This window comes from Trichoplusia ni, chromosome 9, assembly GCF_003590095.1.
Source record: "Trichoplusia ni isolate ovarian cell line Hi5 chromosome 9, tn1, whole genome shotgun sequence".
NCBI classification, from domain to species: domain Eukaryota; kingdom Metazoa; phylum Arthropoda; class Insecta; order Lepidoptera; family Noctuidae; genus Trichoplusia; species Trichoplusia ni.
The window spans coordinates 12,910,430-12,930,733 of NC_039486.1; the positions used below are offsets into that span (position 1 = coordinate 12,910,430).

Sequence of the window (20,304 nt, forward strand, 5' to 3'; positions counted from 1 at the left end):
TCGGTCTGAGCGTGATGCAGGCTACTTACTGAATCGGAAATCGTGTCAAATTGAAATGCATCGGTATTCAGTGAGAAGCACGATAGACGATCGATTATACGTTATTGTCTAGTCGCCTGTGAAGATTGCGATGCACGTAAATCGGGTATTATTGTCTGTGGTGCCACGACTTGGGAGCGATTCGTGCAGTAGCACGCCGCAATGCATGGCGTGAGTTGTTAGTGGTAGAGGGCGGCGCATGGAGTGCAGTGCGGGCCCTAAGCGGGTGCCATGAGCGGTGGCGGCCGGGACGCGCCGACGAGTGCCAGCCACGGCTGCCGCTCGCGCAGCCCGCCCGCCAACCCGCCGAAAGACCTGCAGAAGCTCGAGATCAGCTACATCGAGCTGAATAAAGAACGCGCCAGACAGAAGGAATGGAAAAAGCTAATTCGCGACATGGTGTTCCAGAGGGGGAAGATCCCGCTGCTGCTGGCAGTGGAGGCCGGCAACCAGAGCATGGTGCGCGAGCTGCTCAGCGCTCAGACCGCCGAACAGCTCAAGGTTTGTGGAGCGCCTGGAGCGGCCGCGGCGCGCGTCTTGTGTCCAGACACTATATCAAAGCTTGTTATGCAACTGCACTCCGCACTAAAAGCATGCATGTTTTATTTATATGTCACGCTATTCTTACAGTTTTCAGTTGATTCGTGTTAAAGTTTGTTTACTTATACTATCGTACGTGAAGCCTTAAATTTTACAGTCTATGAGTAACAACGCACCCTTTATTTTTAACAAACTATTCTTATCTTTATTATGTATTTTAGATTCAGCTTAAAATGCATTCTTATCTCATTTTTTTTATCATTACAAGGCACTTTAAATTCAGTGAACCCTTTTAGACAATAGACGCTTTGCCAACTCCATTAAGACGATGAGACCTGGCTACTAATCCAAGCAGTTTAACAACCCGTGTGCCACTCAGGCCTGCACGCCCGCGGGCGACACAGCCCTGCACCTGGCGGCGCGGCGGCGCGATGTGGACATGGCGCGGATCCTGGTGGACTACGGCGCGGCTGTGGACGCCGTCAATGGCGCCGGGATGACGGCCCTGCACATCGCCGCTGCCGAGGGAGACGAGCCCCTCGTCAAGTACTTTTATGGAGTTAGGGCGAATGCTGCGATTGCTGATAATGAAGGTGAGAATTATTGATGCTTACAGAGAAAGTGACATTATGACTTTCCTCGTATTGACGCTGTACGTCGAGCTATTGTTTATTTAAAACTTTCCATTCATTGTCATCACAGAGCTCGTGTGTATGAAGGGGCGCGCATAAGATTAGGTCATATAGAAAAAATGACAAAGTTTTAGGAAATATTTAAGTAACAAAGATATTATTTCATGGACATCACGGCCTTGTGCTTTTAGATTTAGTAAATTCAATCCTATTTCGATACAAAATGTTTATAATTTATTATAACTGTAGAGGTTCAAATAAAGTGTGATCTGTGGTGACGTAGTTGTCCCACCGGTTGCTTGGATCGCTACATAACAATAGACCTACATTCCTTGTTTAAAACGTATATAAACTTGTACTAAAAAACATCAATATCTTAATCAAAATCGTCCATTCCAGACCGGACCCCCATGCATTTAGCAGCGGAGAATGGGCACGCAGCGATCATCGAGCTGTTGGCCGACAAGTTCAAAGCTTCCATCTTCGAGAGGACCAAGGACGGGAGCACCCTCATGCACATCGCGTCACTCAACGGTCACGCCGACTGTGCCATGATGCTGTTCAAGAAAGGAGTCTACCTACATATGCCTAATAAGGTAAGTAACCAGTGATAGTGATGTAGACCCCTATGTTGAGGTGAATAAATAACTCGCTTTCAGGTTTTGCTAAAATTTGGTAAATACGTTTTTGTAGTGCTAAATATTGATTACATAAAACAGACTGTTTTTTTTTCTTTAAAAAAACGGGGTCATTTTTCCCAGTAATTAAATGAATTGTTACGAAATCATTTACTATCTATCATGCTTTTGTTTACCTGAGCACCTGAGATTTAGAACTTTTTAGTGACTTTTATGATTAAATTCTTATTTCAAACTGTACAAATAGAATAAACAATCACATTGAAAGAGGAATTAAGAAAAACTAACAAAAAATGTAAAGATTTCATCATTCATTTTACCAATAGTATCTATCATTGGAAAACCTACCATATCAAGTATCAGTGTATTAAATAACATTATTGTTAATGTGTACCGACTAACCAATAACCCATCTACAAAACGATGATAGCGCATCACAAAGACCTTCACAATGTACTTTCCTTTGTCCTCAAATGACTTTTGTATTTCTATAACTGCAAATACGTGGATTTTGCCCATTCAATCCATGGATAATTTCGCAGTTTAGTTTTATCGGTGTGTAAACCTCTTCGCAATATCAGTGAAGGATAAACTTAATGGCCTCTTAAATGAGCTTTCATTGAATTATCAAACGTCGATAAAGTTTTTTTTTATGATTATAAATTACGTTTTTGGTTTGTGATTAGATATGTATATGTATAGGCATATAATTATGTGTAAGTAATGCGACTGTATGATATGTGTAAATATTTAATTTGTCTTTAATAACTTTGTCAATGTCAGTCAAAGTATATTTATTGTGAGTGTAAGTTAATTAAAAACAATTTTCACATCACGTGTTTAAAATTAAAGCTTTTGTCACTTCAATTTTGCAAAAAACGACACGATAATTTCCTATTTGTAAATTCAGAAACATGATAAAACCACTATTAAAAAATACTACGCAGAAGAATGGAAAGTAAATCACGATTAATCATCAAGAGATTTTCCAAGAACAACTGAGTAAATACACTAATGGCTTGACAATAAATATTATCACGATATAACAAAGTTTTAACAACCAAAATCTCATTAACCCCGTCTATCTATCTCTGCCTATCTATTTCCTATCTCCCTCTAACAAAACAAAAGTCTCCCCTGTATCCGTGACAGCGTGTTTATTGTTCGAGTTTCTTCGCTCCTCGCACGAAACCATTTTATGACGTTGCGTGTTAAATTTCATCGCCAGTGCATTAGCAATTAAATATATTTCACAATGTAGCACAACCTTAGACTTATTTTAAAGCTACGTTACTATTGTGTGTACTTGAAGTTGTGTAGAGGGTGTGTTTTATTTGTAGAGAATTATAAAAACAAATTGATAAATCTGATTATAACAACGTGCCGTTCTAAAATTTCTTGAAGACATAAATAAATAAAAAATCCAGATTTCTGGAGGGAGATTAGCTTATGCTTAGATTTCATAAGAAATTTTGCCATTTTCAATTTTTATAATACATAATTACTAGTTCTTTTCTCATCCGTTTTACTAGAACTGTTTTTGCTTATCCCTGACAGAAGAGACATAAAAATAATATATGAAACTTGCAAAGTCAGTTGAAACTGTAATAAGGAAGTAGGAGGTACTTTAGACAACTCCAAGAAGGTATAACAAGTGAAACTCGTGTACAAACTTAGTTATGTTGGCAATGTGCAGTATATCTAGTGCTATGAGACGTCCGGATGTCCGGATGTCCGGCGCCGCGACGTTGCGTACAAATGTCAACAGATCCCCGTGCAGCGGATGCGGAACTGAGGTTGAAGTTTATACGTACAGACAGTACGCGAGGGTTAACTCAGTTTTTTGCCGCAATACTGAATACTTGCATAAATTGTGATATGTTTCACTGATATGCTTAACACATAAGGTTAAAGCTATATTACTAAGGTTATGTAAGTTTTCATTTTCTCTCTGAATAAATATAACAGAAAAAGATAAAGAAAGGAAGGCAGTTTAAAGTGCATTGGGATAATAATTTAATTTGTCCTGCAGAACAATTTTGAACAGAAAAGCATCAGCGCACTGGACATAAATATTTCGTATCTACAAGTAAAAAGTAGTTTGGACATGCGATACGAATTTGAAATCTGCTGATAATATATTTATCTACACAATCAATGCGACAAATTGTTTTTATACATTTTAAGCGTAAGAAAGAAGGTTTGAATCATCAAACAAAAATTAATCTTCAAAAGAAGAAAAATAAATTCGGAAAGCACAAAGCAAATTGTAAACATAATAGCTAGCTAGCTGGTAACGAACGTCCCATTATCAGACAGGGGTTTCTCCTCATATACAGATGGACCTTATGTACCTACTACCTAAGCTCACATTGTGAGCATTAAGTATTGGAAACCATATTAAAGTCCTTTGCTTGTATTTCCAGGATGGTGCCCGGAGTATCCACACAGCAGCTCGGTACGGTCACGTCGGCATCATCAACACGCTGCTACAAAAAGGGGAGAGTGTTGACGTCACTACCAACGTAAGAAAATGTTTTATTTTTCTAAATGTAAATAAAAAAAAGTAGAACAAGGAATAGAAGCACCGTTCATGGTCTTAAGAAATTCATATTGGGAAATGAAACTAAAATCATATCATCACCATTATACTAGCCTTTTCCCAATTATATTGGGGTCGGCTTCCAGTCTAACGAAACGCAGCTATGTATGTACTACATACACCACGCAGCTAGGTGCATATACCATGTACCTTCTCCACCCTGGGCAAGGCTGGTTGTCAGACTTTCTAGCTTCTGACTAGCCGTAACGGCTGCCAATTTTGTGTAAATAACTGCTGGGACCCACAATTTGACGAGCCTTCCAAAACTAAGAGGAACTCGTAATGACAAAGAGGCGCATCCATCTACAGAGCAACCATATCAAGCGTAAATTACGATACGGTTAATCACTTTACAACTTGTTCAGTTGTAGTATACCAACGAGCTCCTCTATTCAAAGATCATACATAACTACCTACAAATATTTACAGGATAACTACACAGCGCTCCACATAGCAGTGGAATCATGTAAGCCTGCAGTAGTGGAGACTCTTCTGGGATACGGAGCTGACGTACACGTGCGAGGCGGGAAGCAAAGGGAAACAGCCTTACACATAGCTGCGAGAATACCTGATGGTTTGGACTTTATTTTGATGTTACTTCATAGTTAGATACCCAATCCTAAAGCCCAACCTGCTATGCGACTAGACTAGACTAGGTTGCCTTTGGCAAACCCGCTTTAAACGCTGTCTTGCGTAGAGCATGTATTTTTTTTCTAATTAAGTTAGTTAATGTTTAATTTTATACCTATTTGAAACATGGTAAATAATTTGTTTTAACTGTAGTTTGATGTAAATACATACTTAACAACTTTTCTATTCAGGCCAACACATACAATAGTTAAAAAATTTCAATGTTCATGTAGACTCATAAGATGGGACATGGTTAAATTATTTTGAATTTTCCGAATTCATTATGCTTTGTCCAGGTGACAAATGTGCCTTGATGTTGCTGAAATCCGGGGCTGGTCCCAACAAAGCGACTGAAGATGGTCAAACACCGGTACACGTGGCAGCTAAGTACGGGAACCTCGCTACACTGGTGTTATTACTGGAAGACGGAGGAGATCCGCTTAGGAAAACGAAGGTACAAATAGGAATTATGGCGAGTTATGGTATACTACACGACGAATGCACTAAGAATAAGAATTTCTGTAAGTTCAACAAAAACTAGCTTCTTAGTTAACTTAAACATACAATCACAATAAAGATCAGTAGTTATGTTGTTCTTTCATGGTAGGTATTTTTTTTCCACGTAAAAGTGAACTCACATCGTCTAAGTATTTATTAAATAAATGTAAATATGGTATTTTTTTAGACTGGTGAAACACCCCTTCATATGGCCTGCAGAAGTTGTAAACCTGACGTCGTCCGACATTTAATAGAGTTCGTCAAAGATCACAAAGGCGAAAGTGTCGCCATAACATACATCGACTCCATCGACGAAGACGGCGCCAGCGCGCTGCACTTCGCTTGCAAAATCACAAAAGAAGAAGTCAAGATACCCACAGCAGACAGACAAGTCGTTAAGTGCCTCATAGAGAACGGTGCCGACGTAAAGTTAATAACAAAACATAATTATGAAACAGCATTCCATTTTTGCGCTATTGCCGGCAATAATGACGTCATGACTGAGATGATCGCTCACATATCGGCGGCCGACGTCAGTAGAGCTTTAAACAAACAGAACTCAATAGGGTGGACACCGTTACTTATAGCGTGCCACAGAGGTCACATGGAGCTGGTCAGCACACTGCTATCAAACCATGCGAGAGTGGACGTGTTTGATACAGAAGGTAGATCGGCTTTACACCTTGCCGCTGAACATGGCTTCTTACAAGTTTGTGATGCACTTCTTACGAATAAAGCATTTATAAACTCTAAAGCGAGAAACGGCAGAACAGCTCTTCACTTAGCAGCTATGAACGGCTATGCGCATCTTGTCAAATTTTTAATACGAGACCACAATGCTATGATTGATGTTCTCACATTAAAGAAGCAGACTCCATTGCATTTGGCGTCAGCCAGCGGACAAATTGAAGTGTGCAAATTGTTACTAGAACTTGGTGCCAATATCGACGCCACAGATGAGTTAGGACAAAAACCGATTCACGCGGCCGCCCAAAATAATTACAACGAAGTCGTCCAACTTTTTCTCCAACAACACCCAAACTTAGTAATGGCGACGACAAAGGATGGGAACACGTGTGCTCATATAGCAGCTATTCAAGGTTCAGTGAAAGTGATTGAAGAACTAATGAAGTTTGATAGGACTGGTGTGATATCAGCTAGGAATAAGTTGAATGACTCGACGCCACTGCAGTTGGCTGCGGAAGGTGGCCACGCAGATGTAGTGAGGGTTCTTGTCAGGGCAGGAGCGTCTTGCACAGATGAAAATAGAACAGGACTTACGGCAGTACATTTAGCAGCTCAGTACGGCCATACTAATGTATTAGACGTTATGCGATCGACGAACACGTTGCGGATATCGAGTAAAAAATTGGGGCTCACTCCTCTACATATAGCTGCCTATTATGGACAAGCAGGTACTATACTATAAACATAAACTAAGTGTTACTAAATAAATGAATGGATAGATTTAATACCATTTCCATTTTTATTACAGAAACCGTTCGAGAATTGCTGTCTCATGTGCCTGGAACTGTTAAGTCTGAAGCACCTACTGGAGTTTCTCTAGTTCCCGAATTAGGAGCGGAGTCTGGTCTGACACCTCTACATCTCGCTGCTTACAATGGTAACGAAAACGTTGTGCGGTTACTACTCAACTCTGCTGGGGTGCAAGTAGATGCTGCGAGTACCGAAAATGTAAGTACTTAAATATTTCTTACAATTGTGAAGACTTATAGTTACAACCTATTCTATTTGATTCCAGGGTTTTAATCCACTCCATCTCGCTTGCTTCGGAGGTCACATGTCTATAGTAGGTCTACTGCTAAGCAGATCAGCAGAGTTACTCCAAAGTACAGACCGACATGGGAAAACAGGCTTACACATAGCTTCAACCCACGGTCATTACCAAATGGTAGAGGTACTGCTGGGGCAAGGAGCGGAAATCAATGCGACGGATAAAAATGGGTGGACACCATTACATTGTGCTGCAAAAGCTGGACATTTAAACGTGGTAAAACTATTGTGCGAATCAGGTGCTTCACCAAAAAGTGAAACGAATCTAAATTGTGCTCCAATATGGTTCGCCGCATCGGAAAACCACAATGATGTACTAGAATACTTGCTACACAAAGAACATGATACACAATCTCTAATGGATGACAAGAGGTTCGTGTATAACCTTATGGTGTGTTCAAAAAACCACAACAACATACCAATTGAGGAGTTCGTGTTGGTGTCGCCGGCGCCCGTCGATACCGCAGCAAAATTGTCAAATATTTATATTAATTTATCTACTAAGGTATGAGCCGATAACTTAATTGATTAGTGACTGACCAATCAATTTATATTCTAAACACGTATTCGCTTTAACAGGAAAAGGAGCGTGCCAAAGACCTTATAGCGGCAGGAAAACAATGTGAAGCGATGGCCACCGAACTGCTGGCGCTTGCGGCCGGCGCGGAGTCCGCCGGACACATCCTCACCGCTACCGACAATAGGAACATTGAGTTCTTAGACGTCTTAATAGAAAACGAACAGAAGGAGGTCATAGCCCACACAGTGGTCCAAAGATATCTTCAGGTAAAAAATAGGTAACTTCCCTACTACAAAGAAACTTGTCGAGTCAAGCATATGATGATGTTCAACGCTTCTCTTGTTTGCAGGAACTCTGGAGAGGGAGCCTCAAGTGGACTGGCATCAAAATTATGTTCCTTTTTTTCGCGTTCATAGTTTGTCCACCCGTCTGGGTGGTGTTCTCTCTTCCATTAGGCCATAAATACAATAAGATACCAATAATTAAGTTCATGTCATATTTAACTTCACACATTTATCTCATGGTGTTGTTATCTTTAGTAGCGATAACGCCAATTTATAATTCAATATTTAGAGATAGTTTAATACCAAGGTGGTACGAGTGGATGCTGCTCATTTGTTTGAGCGGTCTCCTGCTCTTTGAGCTCACCAATCCAAGTGACAAATCTGGTTTAGGGTGGATCAAGATAGCTGTATTATTATTAGGTATGATCGGTGTGGCGACACACGTTGTAGGATGGATATTCGTACTACCTAAGTATTGGCCAACGCTAATGTATTGTAGGAATCAGTGTTTTGCGTTATCGTTTCTATTAGCTTGCGTTCAGATATTAGATTTCTTATCGTTCCACCACCTTTTCGGTCCATGGGCTATTATTATTGGAGATCTGATGAAAGATCTCGGAAGATTTTTAGCTGTATTAGCAATATTTGTGTTCGGCTTCTCGATGCATATAGTTGCATTGAACCAGCCGTTTAGAAATATAAACAAGGCAGAAGACAATAAATACGCAAGACAAGCAAGGAAGAGACTCTTCTCCGACGGTAAGTGTGAATCCATTGTACAGTGTTGCCTCCTCATACGATACATTTACCATTGAGTCTTATCATCCATGTTCGTAGATCATGTTAGTCTTTCATATATTTAATGTTATACTTGTTGCCATACTAGAAAATCTACGATCGAAACGACAAGCATATGATCAATGGCAAAATACACTTTCTGGGGAAACGTACAGGAGGAAACAAGGGCCGACAGGACGTAAGTCCGCAACACGAACCAGACTGTATTGTTTGATTTTGTTCACATTACATGAATGTCATTTTCCTTACGATGATCGCATTACAACTCGATGTGCTTGTTTTACTTGTTTTTTATTTGTTAAGATTGATACGTGCATCCGCTTGCAAGCTTCAGTGTTATCACATCGAGAATGTTATCATCGTTAGCGTTTTATACATTCCATTAGATAATTGTTGCTGATTTGATGGGAATGTGGAATGTTAGGACTCTGTAATATACAAGACACTTCGCCTCGCCATAACTTTCAGATTTTTATTTTCATATAATACTATGGCACGTGTAAGTGTTCGGTGGTTAGAATATTTGATGTCTATCTTAATACACAATGCATCTTCTGCATCGCATCCCCACTAAAGCTTTATGAGGGCCGTGGTTTCAGATGTGGACACAGAACATGCATTGCGCGTCACTGTAATAGTTTTAGTGGAATGAGTGGCCGACCTCACCGCATTTGATGGAGCAAGTTTGATTTGCGCATGCCGCGGCTGGCTTTCTGTCCTGCGTTTGTTACACCATACCGAGGTACCACTTTATGTTTCGGATATGTTTGGCTGTTTGTCGTCACTGTGGCGCCCTCTGGCGCGCCCACGCTCTCGATGTCTAGTTAGATAGTCCTAGACGGGACGGGGCGGATTGATGCACTGGTATAATAAGTGATTGGACATATTTTGCCCGTGATTAAAACACAAACACCTATTATTGATACATTAATATAAACAACTAAACACACACTTTTTTATACCAATGTACAGAAAATAAACACAACCGTATCAATCTGTCTCATCCGTACATAGACAGGACATTTAGTCGTCCTATATCTAGAGATTTGCGGGAAGATTGATGCAAGAGTAAACAAACAAAACACTAATACAACAGTTTCGAATACATCCCTCTATGTCAGATAGTTTGTAGCTTACCCGTCATATAATACCATGCATCAACCTACCCCGACCGCCTCTTTCTTTCGTGTCGAGTTACAAAGACCGTGGTCCATGTTGAGTGTTGTCTTCTAGCGACGTTGTCACCGGTCGAGGCGTTGGAGAAACTGTTCTTCGCACTTTTCGGACAATTAACGTTGTCGGACCTTAACTACGTGTCCAGCGTGCGGCCGCTGTGGACTCAGAACCTATTCAAGTTCGTGTTCGGGGCGTACTTACTGATGTCGGTCGTGGTGCTAATAACGCTCCTCATTGCGATGATGTCGGACACTTACCAACGCATACAGGTAACTACGTGTCGCCCAGAGCTCTAATCTTTTGTTCGCAGTGACTATGAACCCACTGTATTCGTTCGAGCTGCTGTTCTTCGCGGTGTTCGGGCAGACGACGACGGACCAGACGCGGGTGCACCGGAACGATAGTAACGTCCAGCCGGCCTGGACCAATTACCTGTTTAAAATCGTGTTCGGGATCTACATGCTGGTGTCGGTGGTGGTACTCATCAATCTGCTCATCGCTATGATGTCAGACACGTACCAGAGGATTCAGGTAACGCGTGAACTGATTAAAACATGCCGAGAACGTTGTTTGCATACCGACACCGATCAACAAAGAACTTAACGCAACAATAAAATATAAATAAGTAAACATACTTCACCTGGTATTTTATTACCATTCATGAATAAATAAATAGAATTAAATAAATATTTTTCTAAAATGTAATGGTAACCCCTAGGCCTTAGTGACATTACTGCAAATGTTAGTTTAGTACGTGGGTGCAGCGCATTTAAATGTAATTAATTTTGCTTATAGTAAATTTCAAAATTTTACTAATTTATTAGGTACTTAATTATTGAAGCTAGCAATTGCAGAAATGTCAGCTACCGGCGGGTATTAATATAGTGTTTATTTGCCATCACGATTTTAACACGCATAAATAGAGGTGACTTCAAGTCAATAAAAGGCAAATGCACGAGAAATTACGAAATTAACTTAAACATTAATATTAATAACTAAAATTAATGCAAATGAATCTGAATGACACTATTACGAGCTTTTTTGATAGCTATTTAATGCTTTTTAGACATCTTTGAATATTGATACATTTGTTCTGTGATTTAAAAAATAAGTACTTACATTGGTATTGCAAAATAATTCTGCAAAGACAAAGGTCGAACAAAATCAAAATCCATTAAAACCATAGCCATAGCAACTTTTCCAACCAAATTACGCCTTAAGACTTAACACTTCGGAAAACTGTAGGTTTTTAAATAAAAGTAAATTTTCAGGCACAATCCGACATTGAATGGAAGTACGGCCTTTCGAAATTGATTCGTAACATGCATCGAACCAACACCGCTCCATCACCTCTGAACCTTGTCACTACATGGCTGATGTGGCTCATCGCGAGGTGTAAGGTAAGAACACACCTTTTTGTTATATAATATAAGCATACAAGGTAAGCTGTATTGTAGTGGTTGGTAAGATGATGTATGGGAGAAATTATTTAATTGTGTGAAATAAACACTTCAAACTTGAAAGGAGGTCTCTATGTCATATTATAACAGTAATATTAAAAAAAAAACAATTAAATAAAACCTCTCCCTTTTTTGAAAATAGGTGATAAATTAGGCTTGGTAGAGATGAATGAAAGAAACGTAGAACAATTTAAGTGAATGGTAGCAACTGATTATTTAGTGTCTAAAAAATTGCCTTAAAACCATCAAAAAGGAACATGTCAAAAGTCTGAACTAGAACTAGATTTGTAGCTGCAAAAGTAAGGATTTCAAACAAGAACTATATATTAATCTTATGTTTTGGTTGTATTAACTATTTCTTTAACAAACTTCCTACAAATAGTAGCAATTTTTCCTTAATGGAAATATACTTAACGTAGTTGTTTCATTTACTTGCTCTACTTAATTACCTTATAGTAGAATACTTTATTTAGTTATTATAAGTACTTCGTAAAACCTTTTTAATCAATTTACTCTATACGTAATTAGAACTTCACAAGTAATATGCTTCTACACACACAAATATATTTTAATACAAGAAACAATTACGCATCATCCTATTCTTGGGGACTTACCACCACGACTTAAGGTAATATTAGTGGTGTGAAAGGGAGATACCGCTCTACGTAGTGTATTGTGCTGTCCCGCTTCCACAACCATTATGATATTAGTTTAAGACGTGGTAGTAGACCTCTAATCAGATTATTTTTAAACGCCTCGTCTTAGACGATTACACTGCTTCACTTTACCACAACAATGATTTATTATTAACATACGCAGGAATTGTTCATGAATTAGTTGCCAATAATTGTAATCTACATTTACTCCATAACAAACAGATGTTATAGTTTTATCTGCAGTGAAATTTCATATATCTACGTAGCTTTTCCATGTAATTTTTTGGTCAAAAAGTTCTAATTCACATGTCATTTGCCAAATGCTGTGAAGCATAAGTAAAGTTAGACACTTCAGAAATGTTTGAAGCATAATATATAGTATGTTGATAGTTCTACAACTTTCTTACAACTCAATTTCAATTTTACCACAAATTTAACAACACTTACACAACATAGAACACCACATCTGAATCACAACGATACTGGTCTGTCGGTACAGCATTTCACCTCATTTCTAACTAACAACTTTCGCACCAGGACCGATTAAGCAAAAAGAAGCGACCAAGCTTGGTGCATATGATCGGTTTGCAGAGACAGGACCAGATGAGCGCGAGGTCGAAGGCAGGGGCCAAGTGGCTGTCCAAGGTCAAAAGAGGACAGGTCGTACCAAAGGGTAAGTTAATTATAACTAAGTGTGCTTCAACAACTGCAACTAACCCAAATTATTATAAACATTACTGAAAATATTCGATCTTCCATCGCTTTAATATCAAAGGAATATATTATTTAGTTATTTAAATAATATATGAGGCTAATTTTCCCTGAACGATTTCAAAGTCATAAGCATTTTATTTATTTTTTCGGATCGAAAAGCATCAAATGAGTCCTTCCGCTTTGGGTTGAGCTTAAGGAAGTGTCAGATTTCTGTGAACTATACCCACCCATGTTCTTTCCTTTGCCCTTCCTTTACCGGGGCCTGTAACCCTTTCGGACAATCCCGCTTCCCCGGGATACGCCCAGAATCCAAATAAAACTAACGTTTTTTCTTCCATCACCCAGATTCAACGCGTCTGTCTGTAGTCCATCTCAGTCCTATGGGCTCCCAGTTAAGCTTCAGCAATGCTACAAAGATCGAAAACGTGGTTGACTGGGAGGTGATAGCCAAGAAGTATCGAGCTCTGATGAGAGACGAGCCAGACGAACCGGTGAACAAGGAGAACGAGGAGGATGCAGCAGACAATGTATCTGAAGTTGTTCCCAATAACATTTCAGCAGCACCGCCCTGAAATAAAAAACTCTAAATACTTGGGAACCAGTGTACAAATGTAAAATACTTTACTCTAAGACAGTAAACCCCTTCTCGTTGAAAATTGAGGACGTAAAGTACATGCTATACTCCTTTCAAAATTTTCTATGGGGTTTTAAAGTTTGTAAATAGCATAGCGTAAGCTTCCGAATATTGTAGTGACTGGAACTACAGGCGAACTTAGGTAATGTGTACAGGAGTGATGAATTTTGTAACTAAATCGAATTTCATATTGGATGTTTGAATTGTTTTGGTAACACTTTTGAGTATAGATAGATACTACTGGTAATAAGATAAATGATTGATATGTATCTCTGTGTTTTCTATTAAAACTAAATATAATTCATTTATTTATATTTATTAGTACTTAATTACATGTATTAGAAAAGGTATTATTTTCAGTATTCAATTCTTAAATCTACTTTAGTAAAAATGTTTTCAGTATTATTATTATCAGTATTAATCATTTTGAATAACTTTAAATTTAAGTACTTTTAGTATCTAATCATTTTAAACGTAATTAAAATTTGTACGAATAAAACACGTTTGTGTTGAGTGAATTGACTTCCATTTTATACGATATAGCTGTTTATAATTTGTGTCACTTGCGAACGAGCAAGTTCATCCGTGGGTCTAGCAATGGATGGCAATTGATATTTGTATGAATAAAAAGGTTTTATCTGCAAGCGAGCGAGCATAAAATCTCTTTAATTTTAATCATGTTTTAATTTATCTTCGTCGTAAAATTTGTAAAAGGCAACCAGTATTAATCGGCACACACAAAATCTCGATTTTATACTAATACCTAGCTGAAAGTATTTCTTTATGTTGCTCCCACAATTTATTTTAGACGAAATATACTGCCACAATTTCGTCATTGTAATCAGGGACATCAAAACATATTTTTCAAATAAAGAAGTACATTTTTATAATGTTCTCAATTCGAAATGTATATTTTTTTTACTCTGGAGACAGCAGGAATTTTATGTAACATCTATTGTTGCATAGAAACATTTTTTTTTAATTCTCTTCTTGATCCAAAAACCGCCACTTGCAGTAGAACCTTATATGAAATATTGTATTGTAATGATAATGAAAAGGGAGTTAAGTTAATAGTATTAATAACGTTTAGTTAGTAGAAATAACGAATTAGTGCTAGTCATAAGGACAGCGATGTTATTTTTCCAGTTTAGCGTTGTTTAGTGTAATAAGACTAATTTATTACTACTACTATTTTTATAAATAAACTTGTTGTGTATTTGTGTAACTGTATTGTTTTAAAATAAAATCAGTGCAATTTTTACGTAATTTGATGTTTTATTTATATCCTACTAGCTTTTCGCCCGCGGCTTCGCCCGCGGCTTCGCCCGCGGCTTCGCCCGCGGCTTCGCCCGCGTCGATGTCGGTTATGTCGCGTTTCCAAGAGAACTCTTCAAAAGTCCGGGATAAAAACTATCCTATGTTCTTTCTCAAGGTCAACTCTATCTCTGTACCAAATTTCATTAAAATCAAGCCAGAGGTTTAGACGCGAAAGCGTAACAGACAGACAGACGGACGGACAGACAGACAGAGTTACTTTCGCATTTATAAGTTAGTAGGGATTGTATACATGGACTAAGGGGTGGCTCTATAAGGAAATATATTGACGTGTAGAAGCAAGACACTGCGCTTGGCTGTGTACTGCGCTGTCACGCTTATCCATCTTCAAATATATAATGAAATCATTTATTCTGCAAGTAATATATTTAATCACTTATACACGTCTTTTTTGAGAACGCTGGAGTCAACATTTTCTATTTGAATACCCTGAGAAGAATTGGTCCTTGAAATGCGAGTAAAGTGTATATAAACTAATGCAGAGTTTTTCTTTGGACTGGCCTTTGAGGAAAGTAGGTACCAGATCGTTCTACGCAATCCTGTTCCAGAAAGCTGCATGCATGTATCGAAATCGTAATATTTCTATGTCTGGAATAATATTACTTGACATTATAGTTAAGGCACTGGCAAACATTTTTAAAGAAAATTTGGGAAATATTATGACACAACTATTTTAAAAACGAAACTGAAAATAACGATGTAAAATATTGTTTAAGTAGTAGACATGAAATTTGAATAAAAAGACAATGCTGAGCATTCTTTTGTCAACAATTCGAGTCAGTATACCATCACGAATTTCGACGTTAAATACAGACGCTTAAGCACACACGAATACAGCTGTATAGGTATGCATACGTATATTGATGTTTTGATCTGTAAAATAAATGACTATTTGGAACAAGTGAAAGTCAGATTGGTGCTACAAGAGTTCCGTACCATGTGACCTACGGGGTACTTGTAGGTTTTAATTCATTTTGCGGGTGAAGAATATAGAAATTGTGACGTAACCGCCATATCTTTTGATTGCGTGGAGCAGTTCTTATTAGATATTAATTTCAAAATTAAATGAAACGTTTCTTAAAAAATAGAGGTTTAATGGACAAACAAGAAAATAAGGAATCTTAAATACGAGATCAAATAACAGTTCCTTTATGAGGACATGATTGGTGGTGGCTTTCAAGTGATGTTTTTCAGACCCATTCTTCATGAACATCCAATAGTTGCAATTCCCATCCACCCTTGTTATCTTGAACCGATTAGTCCAAATTAAAATGGCATGTCGAATTTATTTTATCAATCTATTGAAAACGTGTATTTAAATAGTTCATTTAAAATGAAGAGAAATAAAACATGTGGGTATTGTCTAGAATATATAAGCACGCTGAAACTGATAAATATTTAATGAATTTCTTATACAAATACAAATAACATGTGTTGCTTTTTAGCAGTGTCTTTTATCTATATAAGACAAATATATTTCAAAACCGATATAGTTTGTTTCAGTGTAGCAAGGAGTGGCTCGCTGAAACTGTTTATTTTCCATTAACAGATAGTTAAATAATAATCGTAAAAATGTTAAACAATGTTTGGAAAATATCAGTTATTGTTATTTGTAAGTGTGTTATCTTATTTTTGTGTGACGTCAACGGATTTTTCGTGTTGAGTTGGCTAAGTATTTCTGTATTACTATGTGAAAATATTATTCTTGGTAAACTTAAAATTTTCAGAGAAAGATGATACTTACTATTCCTAATAGTCTCTACTTGTATTTATTAGTTTAATAATTTATGTTATAAGTATAGTAAAATCACGAAAAAAAATATTTACCGAGTGAAAATGTTATTCTTCAAACTACACCGAGGCTAAACAGCAGTTCGAAGGGAGTTGTAACAGATGCCAGACCCTCAGTAAACTAAATGGTCTGTTTCATCTCGACAAATTTGTTTTCTTGGTCAAATGTTTCCGTCATTTTCGTACATACATTTTATATAATCTACAAAACAATAACTTTAGCCATTTTACCGTTTTATTATGTTTTCAGCTATTTTGCAGTTTACACACTCCTGGCGACTCCTATGTTACTGTAGGTAAGCAAAAACAAAAGACTTCTGTTTTTAATTAATGTCTCCTTTCAAACTGAAAATAGTTCTACAATAACCTAGGCCAATATTTTATTAATTAATTGCGTATAGAGAATATTCGATAGGAACCCTAGTACAATAGTTTTCTAAACATTATTGTGCAGAGTTAAAAAGTTAAACATTATCAATGATTAGTGTTGCTTAAACCTAACTACAATTGTTTTTAAAATAAAATTTCAACTAATTATAGTTCAGGCAATTGTCTTTCTGCATGATTAGAAACATAAGCTATATACATTGTTTCTGCTATGAATAATGAGTATCAAACTCTTATCTAAATGTTACTCAAAAAAATCTTGATCATTCTGGTACCTATGGGATCAGGCAGTGTCTAAAACCCCAATAAGGCGTTAGGATTTATGTTAAGGATGAATCATATTAAGTCCAGCCGCTTCCACACCAAGCAAAGGCCAGGGTAACGTTTCAAATCTGTGTCCCAACCGGGCCATATGTACAACACGCCATAGGTTTGGCGCGGTCTAATATAATTTATCTCTTACACTTGATGCAATAATTTTCTTCTTAAAAGAAGAATACAGCTTTTATTAAACTTCCATACCTATTTAAACGTAGACGTAGACGACTGAATATAGTAGAACCGATGGCTGTAAATAACACAAAAATCAAATCAATCAATTTCTCTCTTCTATTACAGATCACATGATAATCCAATAGAAATTAATGCTGATAATTTGGGTCTCTTTACCAACAACACTGAATGCTTTGACCTCGCTCGACCTACAGTCGTGTATACGTTTGGCTACAAGGGGGGTATCCTGAACAATGGAACAGTATCAATTCTGAAGGCTTACATATCTTTCCAAAATAGGAACATCTGTGCGTTAGACTGGACTGAACTTGCCAATTTAGGCATAGATATGATCAGTTACCCATATGTCAGTCTGAAAGCTTTGGCAGTGAGTATAAATCGATTTCTAGATTTCGTTAAAAAAATGCACAGCATTACAACATCCTAAAAAAACTAGTCGAGCTTTCCGGATGAAGATGAAACGTAAGTAAACCGTTCTGAGATAAATAATTTTCAAAAAGGAAGAAAATTTAATTAATAGCATTCTACTTAATTACACGACGATCGGTTAAAACGAGCTTTGCAACACTCGGACGTTGTTGATCGAATTTAATAACTATTACTTAAGAGATCTTACAGGATCCAGATGAACGGAATATGATAGAGCTAATAATATTTCAGATGGGAAGAGACTTTGGAGTGTTAATAGTAAAGCTGTCAGATGCTGGCATGAACATTGCTACGCTGCAACTTATAGGATTCTCTCTGGGCGCTCACGTGGTCGGTGAAACTGGTCGTCAGGTCATAGAAAGCGGAAAGATAATTCCTCGGTAAGTCCATTTTTCTATAGCGTCGTTTATTGAGCATTATCGACAAAGAAATATACAACTGGAACGTATCCAAACGGGGTGTCAATACTTCACTGCAAATCAAAATCGAAACTATATCTCTCATTGATCCAAAATAGACAACTTCTCCTTATTTCAGCAGCGCTCCATTATTTTCATATAATTTGACTGTATAATACTTTTCTTAATAATATGATCTTGGTACTACTATTCTCTACTAGAGCTACACAAAAAAAAATTGTTTTAAAAATTCTAGCATCACCGGTCTAGATCCCGCTAAGCCGCTGTTTGACGGACCAATCCCTTCACCACTTTACAAGCGTCTGGAACGGGGCTGTGCTGACTTCGTGGACATCATTCACTCTAACCCTAAGAAGTACGGCATGGAGACAGCTACTGGAACTATTGACTTCTACCCTAACTATGGGGAGACTGTACAACCAGGATGCCCAGAGGGAAACTTCATGCCTTTTACTCCAGAAGGTAACTAGTATTAGTCTTCCACCAACATTTTGTTTTGCATATATTCAATGTACAGCACAGATAGCCGAGTGGTTGCGGCTACCACGCCAAACCCACTTAACGCGACGTGTCACTGTTTGACACAAAGATAAAAAATATTTAGTGCGAGAGTCGTTTTTAAGAAAAAAAGGATAGTATCGCAGCCTTATTCACTAGTATCAGATCATATATTTTCCACAATTTATTGCCAATTACTTTCTTACTTTAATCTTCATAATATGTGAACTTCATAGGAACTGGGACTCAAATTATTAGTATCAGATCATGTATTTTCAACAATTTATTGCCAATTATTTTCTTACTCTTACTAGTAGTAGTAGTACTTATATGTGAACTTCATATGAACTGGGACTTAAATTATGAAGCACATTAAAAACAAGCTAACTATTTATCTTATTTGTAGAGCTGTGCAGCCACGACAGGTCCCGAGAACTGATGATCCAGGCTCTATTCACGCCTTACGACTTGCAAGCCAGCGCTGCCCCAAACTACCCCACGTGGGTAAGGAACAATGGCGCGCCCATCAATGTCACCACCATCGGAGATCTGATTAACAAAGCGTTAGTATATTTTGTATAATTTCTATTTTTATCAGAAACTAGCTGTTGCCCGCGACTTCGTCCGCGTGGTTAGAAGATATAAGTTGTGATTTATGTCTACCCTGTTTTTTCCACGTTTTACATTGTATCTTCGCTCTATTAGTCGCAGCGTAATGGTTTATAGCCTAAAACTTTGCCTACAAGACAGTCGCTGTTAATCTATCCATAATTATGCTCAAAGGAGTTAATCTTTTGTAAGACAGAAAGACGATAATGTATTGAAATAAACTCAGGAGTCTGGTATGCCTAGGAGATAATAAACAGACGAATACGAATATACAATTTCACTTATCAAATGTGACGAAAATTTTAAAAAGTTTACAAAACAAAACGTTATCATCTTCTAATTTTTTTTTTCAGGTTTTCTGGTTTATATTACTTAACCACTAACGCTCAGGTACCTTACGGAAAGGGCCCAGAAGGATTGAAACCTTAACAATTGAAATTTACCATAGAGAAAATAAAAAACTTACAATAGCTCATGGTTTTTATTTTTAATTTAATTTATTTATTAAGTACTCAAATCTCGGCGACATTCTCTGTCATTCAGCTGACTGTATACACAAAAACAATAGCTAACACGGAACAATAATTTCGCAAGTTCAAACTGCCCTTGGCCGATTTTACAAAGGTTGATTTTAGCCTTTTATCGTTGACATATTTACTTATGGATTTATCTCAACTAAGTCTTCCGGTTTCCAGGACAAATGTCTGT

At 37.6% G+C, this 20,304-nt stretch overlaps 2 protein-coding genes across 2 annotated transcripts; both read left to right on the forward strand.

Annotated features, from left to right (window-relative positions):
- The first annotated feature begins 109 nt into the window (after nucleotides 1–109).
- LOC113497465 (ankyrin-2) lies at nucleotides 110–13,832 on the forward strand. Its single transcript, XM_026877022.1, has 15 exons — nucleotides 110–540; nucleotides 959–1,172; nucleotides 1,611–1,807; nucleotides 4,276–4,374; nucleotides 4,881–5,025; nucleotides 5,378–5,535; nucleotides 5,767–6,994; nucleotides 7,075–7,274; nucleotides 7,342–7,878; nucleotides 7,953–8,159; nucleotides 8,243–8,936; nucleotides 10,462–10,682; nucleotides 11,423–11,551; nucleotides 12,805–12,940; nucleotides 13,327–13,832. The coding sequence occupies exons 1-15, from the start codon at nucleotides 271–273 to the stop codon at nucleotides 13,551–13,553; spliced, it is 4,662 nt and encodes a 1,553-aa protein (XP_026732823.1). The 5' UTR covers nucleotides 110–270; the 3' UTR covers nucleotides 13,554–13,832.
- A 2,960-nt stretch (nucleotides 13,833–16,792) lies between these two features.
- LOC113497468 (lipase member H-like) lies at nucleotides 16,793–20,025 on the forward strand. Its single transcript, XM_026877029.1, has 7 exons — nucleotides 16,793–16,869; nucleotides 16,992–17,037; nucleotides 17,747–18,008; nucleotides 18,302–18,450; nucleotides 18,725–18,951; nucleotides 19,394–19,550; nucleotides 19,950–20,025. Exons 3-7 carry the CDS (start codon nucleotides 17,970–17,972, stop codon nucleotides 20,023–20,025), a joined length of 648 nt encoding a protein of 215 aa, XP_026732830.1. The 5' UTR covers nucleotides 16,793–16,869; nucleotides 16,992–17,037; nucleotides 17,747–17,969.
- The last annotated feature ends 279 nt before the right edge of the window (nucleotides 20,026–20,304 follow it).